An 18831-nucleotide genomic window follows, 5' to 3' on the forward strand; every position below is an offset into this window, starting at 1 on the left:
CAGCAAAGCTTTCTGAATAGAATGTGGCTGGGTAGGCTGCAAGGTTGGGGGCGGGGCTTGGCAGTGGCCAAGAGGACACAGCAGAGGAACTGACTGGCCACACTCAGGGGCTGGATTGGGGGCCAGTCCACCCTGCCTGAAGCGGTTATCAGATTGGAGGACTGAAGAAGCTGATCCTTGGATCCAGTGGTTGGCTAGCCTGTGGCAGGAAGATTGAGAAAACTGGGATTTGTTAGAGGATGTTTGCAAGTAGATAAAACAGGTAGGATTATGCAGAATTCATCAGAAGGGTGGGGCACCAGGACTTCGTTTTGTAATTTTGGGAAGGAGATCACTGATGCTCATAGAGATTCCGTTAGGTCCTACAACTGTTCCTACAGACAGTGTATTTTATTCATGGTATTTAGACAGTATAATACTACATTATCTAAAGAAGCAGCATAAAATCATACAGTAGAATTTGAGGCCTGTGAAAGATATATGCTCATAGGGAAAGACTGAAGTTAGAACAAAATTATGTTATTTTACGTAGCAGACTTTTTTGAGTTTTCTTTTTTTTTTCCTTTTTTTTTTTTTTTTTTAAGATTTATTCATTTTATTACAGCCAGATATACACAGAGGAGAGACAGAGAGGAAGATCTTCCGTCCAATGATTCACTCCCCAAGTGAGCCGCAACGGGCCAATGCGCGCCGATCCGATGCCGGGAGCCAGGAACCTCTTCCGGGTCTCCCACGCGGGTGCAGTGTCCCAATGCATTGGGCTGTCCTCAACTGCTTTCCCAGGCCACAAGCAGGGAGCTGGATGGGAAGTGGAGCTGCCGGGACCAGAACCGGCGCCCATATGGGATCCCGGGGCTTTCAAGGCGAGGACTTTAGCCGCTAGGCCACGCCGCCGAGCCCATTGAGTTTTCTTTTTAAAGTAAGAGTTATTCATTTGAAAGAGCGGGAGACAAAAAGATTGATCTTCCATTACTGGTTCACTTCCTAAGTGCCTGCAACAGCTAGGGTGGGCTAAGCTCCAGCCAGAAGCCAGGAGCAGCATCTGGGTCTCCCACGTGGGTGGCAGAGACTCAGTTACTTGGTCTATTCTGCTTTCCCTTGCACATTGGTAGGAGGCTGGCTTGGACGCTGAGAAGCCAAGACTCAAACCAATCTCTTACAAGATATAGGGGTCCCCAGCATACTCCACTAAGCCACAATTCCTGGCCCTCGGTTTTTCTCCACTACATATGTATAACTATTATTATCAGAAAAATGTAACATGTTATTTCTTAAAATGTTAATTTAGAATATGGTATACCACTTTTGCCAAAGCTTGCTTTGTTTCTTAATTTTTTTTCCATCATGGCATCCATAAAAATCACAACTGTCATTTGAAAGGAGATGCCCAAAGTGAACTACACTTGCCATACTGCCTATACTCCCCAAACATACTACTCTCTGAGGACCCTACACCTTTCAGGCCCTGGCATTTTTCACCCCATATCTTCTTCCTCCTGACCTGGCTATCAACCTCTGTGGAATACACCCCCGACCCCCACCCCCACCTACTTCTGCTGGAGCTCCTGGAGTGGCCTGCCAGCTGGGAGGGAGGTCAGAACAACCCTGTTTACTTCAGATGGTAGACTTGGCAAACAACTTTGTATGTTTTACTTGGGGTTACACCATCCTGGAAAACAGCAAAAATGCCAAGGCACTGACTTGCAAATGAAAAAATTACAAAACAGAAATGAATCCCTAAAGCTTATTTGCTTCAGTTTTAATCAGGTAACAAGTGTGAATCCTATGACAAATCCCAGGCATAGCTGACAGTGAACATTGAGTTTTAAGAAGCTGTCCTACTTGCATTTGTAGCTCTTCCCCAGACAAGCCAGGAGAATGACATCAGCTGCTTGAGTCAGCTGTTGGCTTGGGCATCCACCCAATTTGAGGTCACTGATGGGCATCTATGAAGAGCAGGAATAATTTTGTAAGCTTGTGTGCTAGAGGGCTTCTGATGGCCTTTGTTGGTGCTGGTGTTAACTATAATATGTATGAGAAAGAAAGGGCTAGAAATGGCCACCTTATACATTAAGCTTGTGACTTAAGATGCTTTCCATCTGCTAGGGCTGTATGTGGGGGACCTGTATGTAACTGGAGACACATTGATTCTGCAAAGTGGTTTGCTCAGGGTGATGGTGAAATACAGGCTGGGTATCAGATGTGGGGAACCCAGCCAGGGATGCAGGAGACAGCACCATGGAGAAGTTGAATCATATCTTCTGTTGATTAAAGCAGGATCATTTTACTGAGAGACTGAAACGTGAGAAGGTGTTGGGTAATAGAGTGATTCTATTATGTATATCTCATCCAGAGTGAGTTTTCTTTACATGTATTTTTAATTATTGGGAAAGACAATTTTATTAATTGAGGAATGACTTGTAAGTTACTGGTTGGGGGAAAAAAAACCCTTAAGCAAATCCATGTGTTGAAGTTAGTTATCCAACAATCGCATGGTGCATGAGGTATAGTTACCCAATTAAAAGGTAATAGTTGGCTGCTTGGGAAAATGTGTGATCTTTTGGCTGCACGGTGCATGTAGTGCCAGCCATTTAAGGAAGCAGGTGGTGGTTCTTCCTACCCCTTTTGTCCCCTTTGCTGCCAGGCTTCCAACCTGTGATCTCTTGACTTTTAAGGAAACTTCCCAGAGCTGCCCAGTAGGATTCTGTCTACTGCCTCTGCTGAGCTGGTGCTTAGCATGGGTACACAAGCCTTCATGAGCCCCGGGCAAGACACTACTGTCCATCCCAGCTCCAAGCAATGATTGAGACTCTATCTCCACTCCTTTTTTTCTCTGTCATGAACTATGATGCTTCGGCAAGTCTTCTCTGATGGCTCGAATCCATGTCGATTCCCGCCATCTCTATCTGCATTTTTGACCTGCTGCACAATTAGTATGCACACTGGTGAACCATTCCCCTACTTTTTTAAAAAAAAATTTATTTTTATTACAAAGTCAGATATACAGAGAGGAGGAGAGACAGAGAGGAAGATCCTCCGTCTGATGATTCACTCCCCAAGTGAGCCGCAACGGGCCGATGTGCGCCGATCCGATGCCGGGAACCAGGAACCTCTTCCGGGTCTCCCACACGTGGGTGCAGGGTCCCAAAGCTTTGGGCCGTCCTCAACTGCTTTCCCAGGCCACAAGCAGGGAGCTGGATGGGAAGTGGAGCAGCTGGGATTAGAACCGGCATCCATATGGGATGCTGGCGCTTGCAAGATGAGGACCTTAGCCGCTAGGCCATGCCGCCGGGCCCGATTCCCCTACTTTTTAACTGCCTATACTATACTATTGAGTTTTTAATGCTACTAATTTCGGTTCAGTTCTTTTCTTGAGGGTCTGTAGTAACTAATGAGACCCCTGAAGGCAAGGATTGTGCCTTGCTTCTGAACCATTTGTACCCTTACATATGTGCTACTCATCCAGTAAACATACAGGACTTTAAGAGTCCTGCTAATACATTCTACATAAAACCATAAGGGAATACTAATGAGTCTTTTTTATTGTTTGCTGGGGATGATTTAAAAGAAGTATACTGTTGTATATTAGGAAGTAATGTGAAAACAGAGAATTTTAAAAATTCTTTCTTTTTTTAGGTAACCTTTTTTTAACGGAAACATTTTAATGATTATCTTATTTTTTTAAATGTTTTTTATTTTGAATTTTGAATTATGTGGTACATTTTTGTATAGACTGGGATTCCCCCCCAAACTCCCACCCCGATCATATTTTCCCATTTTGTTTAGGTAACATGTTGAATTATGTTTGAATTATGTTATCAAAGGATTAATACTAAATAGTCCAGGAAGTAAAAAAAACAAAACAAAATAAAACAAAACTATGCTTCATCAAGAATATAGACAAGAGGCTACAGACAATAATCAAATAAAAAAGTCGGTTTCATGCATATAAATTTAAAAAATGACCACAGACCAAGTGTAGTATGTTCTTAGCAGATTTTTATTTTTGGAGTGATTACTAGTTCATTGTATTGTTGGCAGCATTTTGTGACAATATTCATTTTCTGCCGTTTTACAGATGTAAAAACTAAGCCTGGGCAATGGTGCATTTCCTAAGACCCACCTTTTGAAGTAGTGGAGAGAGACCCTACATTGTAAGTAGGTTGTTCGCTGCTCACAGATGCCCAGCTGAGGGAGCAAGTGGAATTGAAATGTAGCCTGTAGTCTGCTTGAAGTGAATATGGAGTAAAATACATAGCTGAAAGTCATCTTTGCAGCCACCACCTCAATCAAGATGCAGAACATTTCTAGCATTTCCCAAAAATTACACTGGTGCCATTTTAAATCTTTCTGCCTCTCCTGACTCATTTTTGTGACTATACCAAGCACTCAGCAGATTCTGTTTCCATAGGTTAGTTTTGCATGTTTTAAAGCAACATCTTCTATTAGAACTTTCTCCGACAATGGAAGTGTTCTGTATTACAGGGCTGTCCAGTTTGGTTGCCAACGGCCAGTTATGACTCTGAAATACTTCAAGTGTGGCTAACACCATTGAGGAAGTAACTTTAGTGTTGTCCTTAATTATAGTCAAATTCAAGTTGTCACATGTGTGTAGTGACTTCTGTATTGGACAGCTCAGCCCTAGAACCTGAAGTAAATGACTCATTGGGTCCTTGTATACAATGTAATGTTTCTGAGATTCTCTGTGTTGTTACACAATCAGGAGATCATGCCTTTTAATGCCAAGTATATTCTGTTTTATGAATATGCCCCAAACTGTTTATTCATCTGTTGATAGATTTTTGGGCTATTGCCAGTTTTGGAATGTTGTGAATAAAGTTGTTATAAACATGTATAACATTTTATTTACACTTGCAACATTAATTGACATTTATAACATTTTGATTAAAACATCTCATTTTCCTTCTACCAGTAACGTTTTGGTACCATATGGTGATTATATGTTTAACTTTACAAGGAATTGTCAATCTGTTTTCCTAAGTGATTGTGTCTCTTTTTATTCCCACCAGGAATGCTGTGCCCCCAGTAACCTTCCTGTGGGCAGTCATTTTAATTTCAGACTTTTTAGTGGGTGTGAAGTGCTATGTCATTGTCATTTTAATTGGCATTTTCCTTATGACTAATGATGTTAAACATCTTTTTGTGTGCTTCCAGGCCATTTGTATTTCTTCTTTTATAATTGCTTATTTAAACCTCCGCTTATTAAAAAAAATTTTTTTTTTGATCTTATTGAGCTGTAGGAGTTCTTTATATACTTTGGATGCAAGTCCCTGTTGGTTATTTGTATTAGAAGTACCCATATTTCCTACCAGTCTATGGCTTGTCTGTTGAAAAACAGATGTTTCTAATTTTGGTGGAGTTCAGTTTTCCAATTATTTTTCTTTTGTGGTTTGTGCCTTTGTGTTCATTCAGCCTAAGAAACTTCAATTTATTCTAACACTATGAAGACTTTCCCTTGTGTTTTCTTTTAGAAGTTTTATAATTTTAGTTTTTATATATAGGGCTGCGATCCATTTTGGCTTCTGTGTGTGGTATGAGGTATAGATTGAGGTTCAAAATTTTATTCCCTCACACTTTGCTTGGAGGCCTTTCACTTATTTTGTGTAAAGTCTTTAGCCTGTCTTTAGCCTGTTTTTTTTTTTTGTTTTATAAAACCTGGGGTGTTGATTTATTGAGTTTGTCACAGACACACACATATGTAGATGTAGTGTTGCACTTACTCCTCATTTTCATCAACCTTGATACGGGCAGGAGTCATCTTAACTTTAGACATTGTAGTGACCGTGAAGTGCTAGGCCCTTGTGATGTTTAGTTGGTACTCCCCAGATGACCAAGGAAATTCAGCTTCTTTCCATGTGTGTCTAGGCCGTTAGTATTTCTTCTCTTGTGAAGTCCTTATTCAAACCTTTATATAAGTGAGTCTTGTAACAGAATAGGACCCTTTTGAGGTATGTATACTGTCAATATTTTCTCACAGTGTGTGACTTTTTCTTTTTTTTTAAGATTTATTTTTTTAAGATTTTAAAAGATTTTTAAGATTTTAAGATTTTTAAGATTTTTTATTATTATTATTTTTTTTTACTGTTTTTTTTTTTTTTGCAATTCTTTTTTTTTTTTTAAATTATTTATTATTTAACTTCAGTAATTACATTGTATTATGTGACACAGTTACATAGATACTTGGGTTCTCCCCACCCCTCCCCAAACCCTCCCACCATGGTGGATTCCTCCACCTTGCTGCATAACCACAGCTCAAGTTCAGTTGAGATTTCCCCATTGCAAGCGTATACCAAACATAGAGTCCAGCATCTTATTGTCCCGTCAAGTTCAACGGCTTCTTAGGTATACCCTCTCTGGTCTGATGACAGAGCCAGCAGAGTATCATCCCAGTCAATTGAAAGCTCCAACATACCATCAGCAAAAATTTTTTAAAGATTTTTTTTAAGATTTTATTTATTTTTCTTGGAAAGTCAGATTTCGAGAGAGGAGAAGAGATGGAGAGGAAGATCTTCCATCTGCTGCTTCACTCCCCAAGTGACAGCACGGGCTGGAGTTGAGCTGATCCAAAGCCCGGAGCCTCTTCCAGGTCTCCCACATGGGCACAGAGTCCCAAGGCTTTGGACCATCCTTGACTGCTTTCCCAGGACACAAGAAGGGAGCTGGATGGGAAGTCAGGCTTCCAGGATTAAAACTAGTTCCCATACCGGATCCTGGCACATGCAAGGCGAGGACTTTAGCTGCTAGGCGGTTGCACTAGGCCCATCTTTTCTTTCTTAATGGCATTTTTTTTTTTGAAAAGCAGAAGTTGGACATTTTTTTAATTTATTTTTTTAAAGATTTATTCATTTTTTTATTACAGCCAGATATACAGAGAAGAGGAGAGACAGAGAGGAAGATCTTCCATCCGATGTTTCACTCCCCAAGTGAGCCGCAACGGCCGGTACGTGCCAATCCGATGCCGGGACAAGGAACCTCTTCCGGGTCTCCCATGCAGGTGCAGTATCCCAATGCATTGGGCCGTCCTCAACTGCTTTCCCAGGCCACAAGCAGGGAGCTGGATGGGAAGTGGAGCTGCCGGGATTAGAACCGGCGCCCATTTGGGATCCGGGGGCATTCAAGGCGAGGACTTTAGCCACTAGGCTGCGCCGCCGGACCCAGTTGGACATTTTTATTAAGCCTATTTTCTCATTTTTATATGATGAGTGCTTTTGTGCCTTGATATTTTCTGTACCCAAGGTCATGATGACTTTTTTCTTGGTTTTTCTTTTTCCTAGAAGTCTTACAGCTTTAGATTTTGCCTAGTCCTATAATCCTTTGTGAATTAATTTTGTAAGATCCTATTTAAGATTTTAAACATTTATTTTAATGACTTAAGAGAGGGAATGGGGTAGAAAGGCAAAGACCTCCAGCCTGTTTTACTTCCCAAATAACTACAGTGGTCAGAGTTGGGCTGGGGTGATGCCAGGAGCCAGAAACTCAGCCCAGGTCTCCTTCATGGTGACCAGCACTTGTATCACCACCTGCCTCCTCCCAGGATGTGCACTGGCAGAAAGGTAGAATTGGGAAAAGAGCCAGGATGTCCAATTTTTCTGCTTTGGGACAGCACGAGGTCCTACTCTAGGTCCATTTTCTATGAATTTTCAAGAATTCAATACTTATAAGCCATTAAAGGAGAAAAAAAGTCATATGATCATCCCAGTAAATAGAGAAGGCTTTACAGACCATGCTCATTATGTATGAAAATATTCAACGGATGAAGAATACAAGTTTCTGGTTTGATAAAGAATGTAAGATGCCTATGGCTAACACAGTAATGCTCTTAGCACTTAGTCCTGTGGTTTGAGATCCTTGTCAGTACACCAAGGTGAATAAAAATAAATGAAGGGTAAATATTTATGAAGGAACACGTGAAAACTCCCCGGGGACCAGTGTTGTGGTGTAGCAGTTAAAGCCATTGCCTGCAATGCCTACATCCCATATGAGAACTGTGTTGAGTCCTGGCTGCTCCACTTCTGATTCAGCTGCCTGCTGTTGTGCTTTGGGGAATCAGTGGGAGATGACCCAAGCATTTGGGTACTCATGTAGGAGGCCTGGAAGAGGCTCCTGGCTTTAGTCTGCCTAGCTCCAGCTATTGTGGCCATTTGGGGAGTGAACCAGCAGATAAAAGATTTTTCTCTGTTTCCTTCTCTCTACCTTTTAAATATATAAATAGCTCTTCAAGAAAAAAAGTCAGAATATCACATAATTGGTTGAAAATTTTGTCTGAAGATACCTTCTAGAAATAATCAGTTTAGGAAGAATAGGTTATAAAGTCTGCACATAAATCAGTTGTACTTTTGCACACTGATAACTATAAACTAGAAAATGAAATTAGAATTAACTCCGTTCTCAATATGATTACTGACAAAGTACTTAATGACAAATTGAACAAAAGATGTGAAGCCCTCTATGTAAGTAAGTATAAGATATCACATAGATGAAAAAATGTACATATGTGTGTATAGTTGTGTATTATGTATGCATATGTATATATTCATATATCTGCATATGCATGCATATTCTCTGATATATGTGTATTATTTATCAATCTATGTGGAGACAAAGGGAAAGAGACAGAGCAGAGACTTCCTGTCATTGACTGACCAAGCTTATGGATTAGAAGCAAAAACATGTTAATGTTTTGCTAATATTTTTTCCTAAACTGATATATATTGTTTAAAGCCAATCCTTTTAGTATTCTTAAATTTGTTTTTTTTAACAAAATTTCAAATCTTTGTGCTCTTACGTAAGTCATTTAAGCACTATTTATAAAGCGCCATTCATGAAGTAGGAGTGATAATAACATGTACCTATTGTTAGTTAGAAAAAGCAGCAACTTGGAATAGAATTTTACTTTTCTCTCAATCCAGGGAACTGGCACCGATCTTGTTTCTTTGCTGTGGAAAACATCCGTTTTCCTGATTACCTCATACTCTGATATGGCTTCTCCAACCCAGGCCATCGTGCCTTTTTCCACCCAACAGCAAGGAGAAAGAGAGGGTCAAGTGCATGCTTCCTAGAAACTGCAAATGCCTTTTTTCTTGCATCTTTTTATCTGTAATTAAGCCACATGGTTCTATCTTGGCATGCAGAAGGTAATTATAGGATGACAATTGAATTGGCCGACCTTCAGAGGTTCTGTTACTGGGGAAATGGAGAACAGGGTTTGAAGGGTACTTTGGCATCTCTGCCACCCCACCAATACTGGTGATTTAAAGAGAAATGAGATAATGTGTGTACGGTGCCTCTAACACACCTGACACTAGGATGCATGCTTAGTCTAGTAGTTAAAACACAGCTAAGATGTGCTTGCTTCAGCAGCACATATACTAAAACTGGAATGATAGAGCGGGTTAGCATGGACCCTGTACAAGAATGACACACAAATTCTTAAAGCATTCCATATTTAAAAAACAAAAAACATAGCTAAGATACCTGCATCCCGCATCAGAATACCTCGGTGCGTTCAGTATCTAGACTAATGGAGCCCCAGTGCGGTCGCCACGCAAGGAGACTGGATTCAGCCTAACCCACTTTAGCTGTGAGGAGAAAACAGATGGGGAAGTGTGCCTGCTGTCACTCTCTGTATCTCAAATGAGGCAGGAAGGAAAGGAGGGCGAGGAAGGGGCTAGCAGATAGAGAGCATGCCTGACACTAATCCATGCCCAGTTAAGCATTAGACATTATGTTTGTAGTGAACTTGATAGACAGCTATCTGTTCAGTCTGTTAATTTGTTCAGTACATGTTGAGTATCCTTGATGCTGCATAATGTGCCTGTGTTTAAATCCTTTTATCGGTAAATAGAAGATCCTCATTCAAGATAGCAAATGCTTTGAATAGGTCTAAAAATTATGGAGCTTTCTAAAATTAAGCTTTTATTTTTATGAGAGGTTAAAAGACAGAGAAGTCGTACTTCTATCTATCCACTGGCTCACTCCCCAGATTCCTTCACTGACTGGGGCAACAGGTAGCAGGGGGCTGGAGCTGGGAGTTCAGCCCAGATGTCCTGTATATGTGACAAGATCCCAGACACTCCAGCCATCACAAGTGCTTGCCAGGGTGCGCTAGCAGGAAGCTGGAGGCTGGAGCCAGAGGTTGCTCTCAAACACATGCGTTCTGATGAGGGGTATGTCTTAGGCATTAGGCCAAATGCTAACTCTGCTAATCCTTTACCAGACAGAGCAAAGATTATCCCCCCAGTAATTCATGTGTCTGGTCCTGACCCTACTTTTGGAATGCGATAAAACAGTCTGCTTTCCATGTATCAGTTCTTCAAATCGATGATAACTATCAAGCTCCCATTTCGTTTCCTTGCTCTACACAAACATTTCATTAGTGCATTATTTATCAGGCACAAGGATTGGCCAAAGGTAGTCAGAGAAATTATATAAATCAATACAGATAGTTGTATTTCCAAAAGAATTTATTTACAAAAGCAAGTGGTAGGCTGGTTTGGACCTCTTGCTATAGTTTGCTCATGAAAATGTGGCAGCTGGGTTATTCCTGGCTGATACTCCTTGTCCTGACCCTGACAACATACTCTATATCACTCATGATTCTTGCATCATTCCTGGGATGTTTTAAATTTTTTTGTCTTATAACTTTGGCTTTGGTTTCCTGCATTTCTTGCATCTGGATGGTTCTACTTTCTGGCCATTTTTCAACTAGTATTACCTACCTCAATTTTTCTGCAGCTTGGCCATGCTACCTTGGCAAGTCACTTGCGCTGCCATGTATTTGGCCCACACATTCATTGACCTTTCCAAGGCTGCCCTCCTGCAGTCTCCTCCACAGCCTGTCCACACTAAGAATGGAAGAATCCCTTTTCAACCCGTTTTGTTTTTCATGGCTGCGAGAGTGTGATCTTAATTCAGTGCTTCAGGTTGTCTGTAGCTAACAGTATAATGCTTACTATATCTCTAGCCCTAACCTTAGCCCGTATCTTCCTTTAAAATAGCCCAGGGCTACCCAAGAAAGGATAGAAAGGAAATTAACATTTATTGATGGGCCACTTTCTTCAATCATGTAAAATATGGGTGTTTCATCTCACATTACGGATATAGAAGGTATAACTCAAGGTTAATAATTTAACCAAGTCGTGATTCTGCAAGTTATAGGACTGAAATTAGAATCTGAGTGGGCCTACTGGGGCAAGTATGCCTCTGGTCAGAGTGAATTGAACATAGTGTCTCCAGCATAAAGCCACTGAACCATGTCCTCTCACATGAAGACTTGTAGAGTACAGAATAACCAACATGGGTCCTGGTGCTTCGTTTTTGAAGCATTTCCTTCACAGTGTTGTGAAGTAGGTTATTTTATTTCTGTTTTACAAGAGAGGAAATCAAATGCCAAAGTGATTAAAATGAGTGTGTACAGTGCCAGGCCCCAGAGTCTGGCTGTTTGTTTGTTTCCTTCTTTCTTTCTTTCTTACCTTTTTATTGCAGTGTTTGCTCTTCACTAACAAATCCCTCCATCTGTTTCTCCAGCTACCTCCTGCTTGTCTTTCACAACTCAGCTGCATCATCATCCCCTCCAGGATGTGCTACCAGAGGATCCTTCCTACCTCATCCTCTGCTTGAGGTGTCCTTCCTCTGTGTTGATATGGGTTCCAGCCCTAGTCTCACTGTGCCTCAGTGCGTGTGTAAGGAAACGGAAGGCGAGATCTCTGCCTCACTGAAGTTTGCACTTGACAAGTATTAGGAAAGAAATGTCCAAGATGCTGCCAAGTCCAAGGCTGTAGGGAGTTAGATCTCTATGGTGTTGCTCATCTCTGATTACAGCTGGGGGCAGCACCAAGATCACCACACCTGTAGTAGTAGAGGATAGACTCTGCAGACACAAATGCACAAAAAGCAAAGGCTCCTCCCAGCAGGCATGGATCTTTGCAGCCAGGACCTTAGAAACCCAGACTTGTGAGATTTTGGAGTAGGTGGGAGAGAAAGGGGCATTGCGGTGATTCTAAGGAGAGATGCTGGAGTCAGCTTCCTGTGTTTGTATACTGTCTCCATCCTCTTCCAGCAGTGTTATTTCCACAGTGGATGTAACTTTTTGGTGCACTGGTTTCTAACCTTTCAACTGTGGCTAACACTTAACTGTTTTGGTTCCCGCTGCTGTGAAGCAAATACCCCAACACTTTGTGGCTCAAGACGATACATGTTTGTTATCTCACAGTTGCCATAGGCGGAGCGTTTCTCATGAGCTTGTGGTTAAGATGGAGGCCATGAGCGGTGGTTATCTGAAACCACAGCTGAGGATCCACCTTCAAGATGGTTCATTTATGCAGCTGCTGACAAGAAGCCTCAGTATCTGCCACAGGGACCTGTCCAACACCACAACTAAGTACTCTGAGAGGAGGTGTGGGGGGAAACCCCAGTACCTTTTATGATATGATATGATAGTCTCAAAGAGCTACCTTGTTCCTTCCACCACATTCTGCATGTAGGAAGGAAGTCACTCTAAGTGTGGCCCATGTTCAAGGCGAGAGGAGTTAGACTGTGTGTTTTGAAAAGAAGAGTATACAAATTGTAGATATATTTTAAACCTTCATAGGGCTGAATGAGAGCTACAGGAGACAATAATTGCAGGGCAGTTAGAATGTAAAGCTTTAGCCTAGAAAACCTCCCACTGAGACTCCCAGATCCTCACCAAAGACTCTCAGTATGGGCACCAAGGGCTATGTCCCAATGGCCAAGGAGACCACGGGGAACTGGACTGTCCTCGGAGGCCAAGAACTCTGAGGTCATCCATTCCCTCTCGGATCTCCCACATGGGATGGAAGATGCCCAGATCCTTCCTCACAGGATCTAATATCATCAGAGCAATAGCCGAGATCCCTGAGCGGACCTCAGAAACAGAAGAACAGTAAACTCCCTTTGGGACTCGGGAGGGGAACTTTCTCTGGTCCTTACTTAGTTCCAAATTTGGATCCCCACCCTCTCTTGCACTGACCATCAGGGTCGCTCCGGAGCCTCCCCCCACCAAAAAAAAAAAATTAGAGTAGACAGAGAACAACAAGGAAAGCTTAGAACCAGACAGGAAATGGTCAGCTTGGAAACAGTGAAATTTTTTTTGCAACCAAATGGTCCCAACTAGAGACCATTATGCTCAGTGAAATAAGGCAATCCCAGAGCCTATGGGACTGTATCATAAAATTGAAAAAAAAAAAGTTATTTCTGTAGTTGCTGACATGAAAAGTTGTTCATGGCATACTTTGAATTTTACAAAGCAGATCTGGAACAGCATGTGCAATACAGTTTGGTGTTTGTATAGTTAGGTACTTTCATATCTGCATTTATGTATTCTGGAAAGTTCTTTGAAATATTAATGTATCTCTGAGTGTTGGCAATTGTGTTATGTTTAAGAAACTTTTTTCCCTTATTCTTTTTTATATTGTTTGAGTTTATACCGATCCTATGTCTACATAAATAAAAGAGGACTTTTCCAAAGAAAAAGAATGAGACATGAAGTTGGGAGGGGGATGCATATGGAAGTTGGGAAGGATGGCATGTTGACTGAGAACACCGGAGCTGTGTGTGGGCTGCTTTGTTCCCTGGGAAGCATCTGACTGCTGGGGTGTCTTCTGATTCTTCGGACTGTGAAGACCTGCCTCGGCAGGCAGTAGGCTAGAGCCTGTTTCCGCTTGAGGAGACATATAGGTAAAGGGAAAACTTTCTGGAAACAGGAGATGCAAGAGAGATCTGTGGTAAAGGGCAAAGCAAAGGCTAGATATTGCCATTTGTAAATCAAAACAAAGAGTTTTAGGTCCATTGGTAACCAACTGAATGGTTCTGAACAAAAGGAGTTAAAATTTTGTGCTTAATGGAGAAAAAAAAATCTGTAAATATTGCCTAATGATATTTTTTGAAATGTTTGACTACTGTTACTTTGCTATTTGTCTCATCTGTCTTTGTACACCTTTTCTTTTTAATTGAATATTTTGCATGATTCTAATATTTTTGTTTTATTTTTGTGTCTTGAGTCGTTCCGTGTGTCTTAGTTTATTCCATTTGTGATTGCCTTACTGCTTTAACTTGGTCTACTTTAAGAAATATTACAGTGGTTCATGTAGAAAATAACCTTACCACAGCATAGATATCCTCTATATTTACCTTTGTTCACCCATTTTTCTTCCACATTTGTTAGAAATCCCACAATAGTGTTACCATTTTTGCTTTAGATGCTTAATCATTTTAAGAGATGTAAACAATAAGAGAAATTGTATCTACCTATAGGTTTAACATTTTCAGATCCTAGAGGACTGCCTTTTTTATTTTTTGTACAGGATTGCTGGCGATGAATTATTTTTAGCTTTACATGTCTGAAAAGTGTGTATTTCAGTTAATCTGCCAGTGACACTTTTGCTGGGTATATAATTCTAAGTATCTAATTCTAATGAACAGTGACCTTTTCCTTTCTCTAATGAGTTGTTCCACTGTCTTCTGACTTGCATAATTTCTAAAATATTTCTTTCTTTTACACCTGTTTACCCAAGGTTTCTGTTTCTCTTGCTTCCTTAACGTCTAGATTCTCAGCTTCCCTTACTCACACTGTTGAGTTCTGAGGTCCCATTCTCTCCCTGTGACCTGGAAACAAGCTAAGTCATAAACGGTGACATTTATGGGACTTACTTTATTTTCTGTTTTCATCTTTCAGAGGTCATTGCTCTGTGCTGTCTATTGTTCTATGTCTAAACATACTTTTTCCTGATTTTTAAACATTAGCTAAGCCAGAATAATAAATCCGATTCTTGTTTATTTTGGAAAGAAGCACAGTGCTGAGATGTTAAATCAGAAAAATAAAGTTAAGACAATAAAACTAACTTCTGATTGTAAAACTCTTTCCTGAAAACTGTGTTATATTTTATATTAACTTGGAATTATGAATCAATTTAAAACAATTCATTTAGTGCCATACCATTTGACATTATCCCTTTTCTTACAGGAAACAAGAAGCATTCAAAATGGGGTTCTAACTCGCTCCAACTTTAATGATAGATCAGAAGCTGCAGAATAAATCCATGATAAAAGTCTTGAAAAAGTTTTTCTTCAGACAACAGAAGAAACAACACTGACCTACCACCTTTAAACTCTCACCTAAAAGTTATTTATGACAGGAGGTAACAAATTGGAAAGTTATTTGACTCTTAGTGCACCTGAATGAAAGAACTTGCTTGTCACTGTGTTTTTCTGAAGACTATATATGTGATTATTTTCATAATCACTGATCTTATGAAAATCTTGACATGATCACCAGGGAGGAGAAAGCAAGCAATCGCTAAGACCTGTGTATTGGTCAAGATGACTTCTGAAGAAATGGCAGCTTCCGTTCTCACTCCTGTGACTCAGAGAAAAGTGGTGTCTGCTCTGTCAGCTGCGGAGGACACTACAGACAAGACCTCGGACACCAGCGTTGCAAAGGTGCATCCTGTCGGACCCAACAGGCAGGTGTCTCACTCCATCTCACAACTGAACAAGCTGAAAGAAGAAGCTTCTGGCAGCCACTTGCCCAAGGTTCGCTCAATAGCACAGGAAAAAATAGTGAGTGATGAGAACAGGAGCGAAAAGAGCTGGGAGCTCAGTTTGCCAGAATCTGTGAAAAATCTTAACGTTAGCTGCAACAGCAGGCTGAGAAACCATCAGCATGGCCTTCCTCTAAGCCAGCTGGATGAAAAGTGCCACTCCATCCCCAAACAGAACTTGTGTTTTGAAACTGGAATTCCTGCAGCACTGGAAAGAAAGGTGTTTCCTGGAATTCAACTGGAAATAGATGGGTCTCCCATGGACCTGAGTCCTTTAGGAAATCAGTCAGTAATTGTGGAGGCTGATGGATCCCACCCTGCTGGTGATGTGGCACTATTGCATTTTCATTATGGAGTTGACAGAAGAATGGCAGACACTTTCTGTCCCCTGTCAGAAAACTTAACCTTGGATGATTGTGGAAACTGTGTGCCACTGCCAGGTGTTGAGGGGGAGCCGAAGAAAAATTATATGACATATGCTTGTCAGCTGATGGAATTGACCCAAAACCATGATAATCAGAATGGACAGCTGCCGTGCAATCATTGTGACACCTTAAATGAAAAGTACTTGTGCTTTGAAGGTGCTTGCCAGAAGGTTGGCAGGGTGTGTTCAAGTGATCACTTTTGCAAGGAGAATTTTACTGACAGTCCACCTGCCAAGACACTTTTGAGTGACTTTGAGCACTTTCCTGAAAACTGTGATGATGTAGAAGACTTTTTTAAAAGCAAAAAAGAACGGTCTACTTTGTTGGTGAGGAGGTTTTGTAAAAACGACAGAGAAGTTAAGAAATCTGTATATACTGGGACAAGAGCAATTGTGAGAACTCTGCCTTCTGGCCACATTGGCAGGACTGCTTGGAGTTACATTGAGCAGAAGAGAAACGGTCACTCGGTGCCTGGTGGGAGAGTGAGGGAAGCCCTTTCCTCCTCGGAGATGAGGCAAGGTGGGAGCCAACGTCAGCCTGAAGCCCAGTGGTTGCTGGTAAGAGCTCAAGTTTCTTTTCACCATTTCTTTATGCCTTATCTTGTTAGAATTCAAATGTGCATTATCTTACTTTGTGGAAATTTTAAGATCCATTGCATTGGATTCTTGGGGGAGGCATTTGTAGTTATTTTGGAAAAGTGATATTCCGGCTGGTGGGTATTCAGAGGGGACAGGCCCTGTAATCATGGAGCACACACGTACATGCATTTGTCATTGGGAGAAGGGGCATTCAGGAGATTTCCAAGTGTGGGAAAACGTCTCCAGCTATTGCTTGGCTCTGCACGTTTGAGGTAAACATCAGGATCCTCTTCTGTTATTGTCATTCACGGTTTTGAGATCCTCAGACCTAAAGGAACCTAAGTCTGGTTTTCTGCATTTTGCAGCCATCCTTCCCTCATAAGCATGTTTGTGTCCAGGACTCCTCTGGAAAATTAATGAAATGAATGGATTCAGAATAATGTGTTAAATGCATCAGATGAAATATCAAGCATTACTAAAACGAATTATTATGATGTTTGTTTTGGAGTTGTGCCATGATAATTTTGTAATTCTTTGTTAGCACTGCTAAATAGTGGTAAAAGTAAAATCTATCTTTTCAAAGTAACAATGGATATAAATCAAGAATGGTTTGCTTGGGACTTTCTTGGTTTTAACAGTCTTGTGGGAAAACTCTCAGGCCTGCATAAGCCAAAGCAGTTGGTCATCCGAAATAGCAAACCTACCATAATTGTAACATGACATGTAAATAGCTGATTTCTGCTAATAAGTTATTGCTGTTACTGACATTTGTTGAGTATATTTGTAATTGAAGAAAATGCTGATTTCGTGAGATTCATAAAAATAAGGCCTCCTTTTTTCTTATCTGTGCTTTTAGGTCCTCTGAATTCTATCCAGTCAGTCTTCTTTAAGGTCCAAATTCCATTCTAGATATAACATACCATCCAGTCACTTGCCCTACCGTGTACTCTCATTTTTTTTCCTCATCCCAGCTAAGCACTCATTTGTTTAGACTGTTTTCAGTGTGAAAATGTCACTAGAACTCTCCCACATTTCTGATCTTCTAAAACAGGGCCCTGGAAATAAATACTGGTCTAATAAAACACCACTCAACACATTTAAACATAACCAGTGTGCTGTTATCTTCATGATCATCATGGAAATCCTAGCTAAGCACTGAGCATGTGCCAGACTTTGGGCTGAATAATTTACACGTTCATTATCATGGAGTCACCTTAGCTACCTTGTGTTGTTGATGTGATTACTAACCCCGCGAGTCTCTCAGAAGTCATATTTCTGCTCCAAGGTTGTTTAGCTAGTAAGTGGCATAAGTAAGGTTGTGAATCAGTTCGTTTGCACTTTTGAGTAGTTTTTTCTCAAGACCCAGAAAGCAGCAGAATTTAGAGTAAACTTTTCAGAGTGCAAGACTGCATTTCGGCATCTGTTGATTCAGTGTATGATATCTCACCATTGGTCGCATAATGTATGGAGATTCTTATCCTGGTTATATATTACGGTTGGTGTGCAGGCTCCCCTCCAAATCCATTGAGTCAGAATCACTGGGGCAGAGCACCACATGAATGTACTTTCAAGTTTCCCTAGTGATTGAATGGCATTGACATTCATTGGCTAGGAGCTTACACTGAGCTCTGGGTGGGTGTGTGCTTATGTTTTTGTGTTTTTTTTATTTAGAGAGAGAGAAGGTGAACAGCTGGCTCTTGTATCTACTGTTTAATTCCCCAAAGGCTGGCACTGAGCTAGGCTGATTCTAGAAGCCAGAACTTTAATCCTGGTCTCCAGTGTGGCTTTTAGGGGCTGAACCACTTGAACTCTCCCTGTTACTTCCTAGTGTCTGTGTTAGCAAGACACAGTTTTGACTTGAAATTGAAACAGTTTGACTCCAACTCAGGCACTCCAATGTGGCACGTGGACATCTCCACTGGTCTCTTAACCGCTAAGCTAAATACCTACATTAGCTCTTGTGGTTTTGGTCAGGACAATTTGGGGAACACTTCACCTTGCTGTAAAGTCTTTAACACTGCTTGGGTTCCCGAGAGCATGAATGCTGACCTGGGTACCTGTTCGCAAAGTGAAACCTGCAGCCTTTCTCTGGGTAATTGACCACTGGCCCCAGCTAGAAGCCATGGATTTGTTTCTGTGATGGTTTGTGTAATACCATGCAAAACCTGGGTTGCAGGCCAGGAGTTTGCCACAGGCTTGCCTGCCCCAAACGCTGGAATCTTGTTCAGCATCTCCAACCACAGCATTACT

General features: G+C 41.1%; 1 protein-coding gene and 1 non-coding gene across 5 annotated transcripts in view; both read left to right on the forward strand.

The window, feature by feature from the left end:
• Positions 1 to 18831, forward strand: part of PLCE1 (phospholipase C epsilon 1) — a 284395-nt gene that overhangs the window by 20892 nt on the left and 244672 nt on the right. For all 4 annotated transcript variants that reach the window (XR_009246452.1, XM_058671015.1, XM_058671017.1 and 1 more), the window contains exon 2: positions 15002 to 16560. Coding sequence is in view for 3 of the 4 variants with exons in the window: in XM_058671015.1 (XP_058526998.1) it covers positions 15358 to 16560 (1203 nt within the window). In the remaining variant the exon portion in view is untranslated. The remainder of the gene's footprint in view (positions 1 to 15001; positions 16561 to 18831) is intronic.
• On the forward strand, positions 9366 to 9470 carry LOC118759474 (U6 spliceosomal RNA). The gene has a single exon (XR_004996208.2). It is a non-coding gene; the product is annotated as a U6 spliceosomal RNA (small nuclear RNA).

The sequence above is a fragment of the Ochotona princeps genome, chromosome 13 (genome assembly GCF_030435755.1).
Source record: "Ochotona princeps isolate mOchPri1 chromosome 13, mOchPri1.hap1, whole genome shotgun sequence".
NCBI lineage: Eukaryota > Metazoa > Chordata > Mammalia > Lagomorpha > Ochotonidae > Ochotona > Ochotona princeps.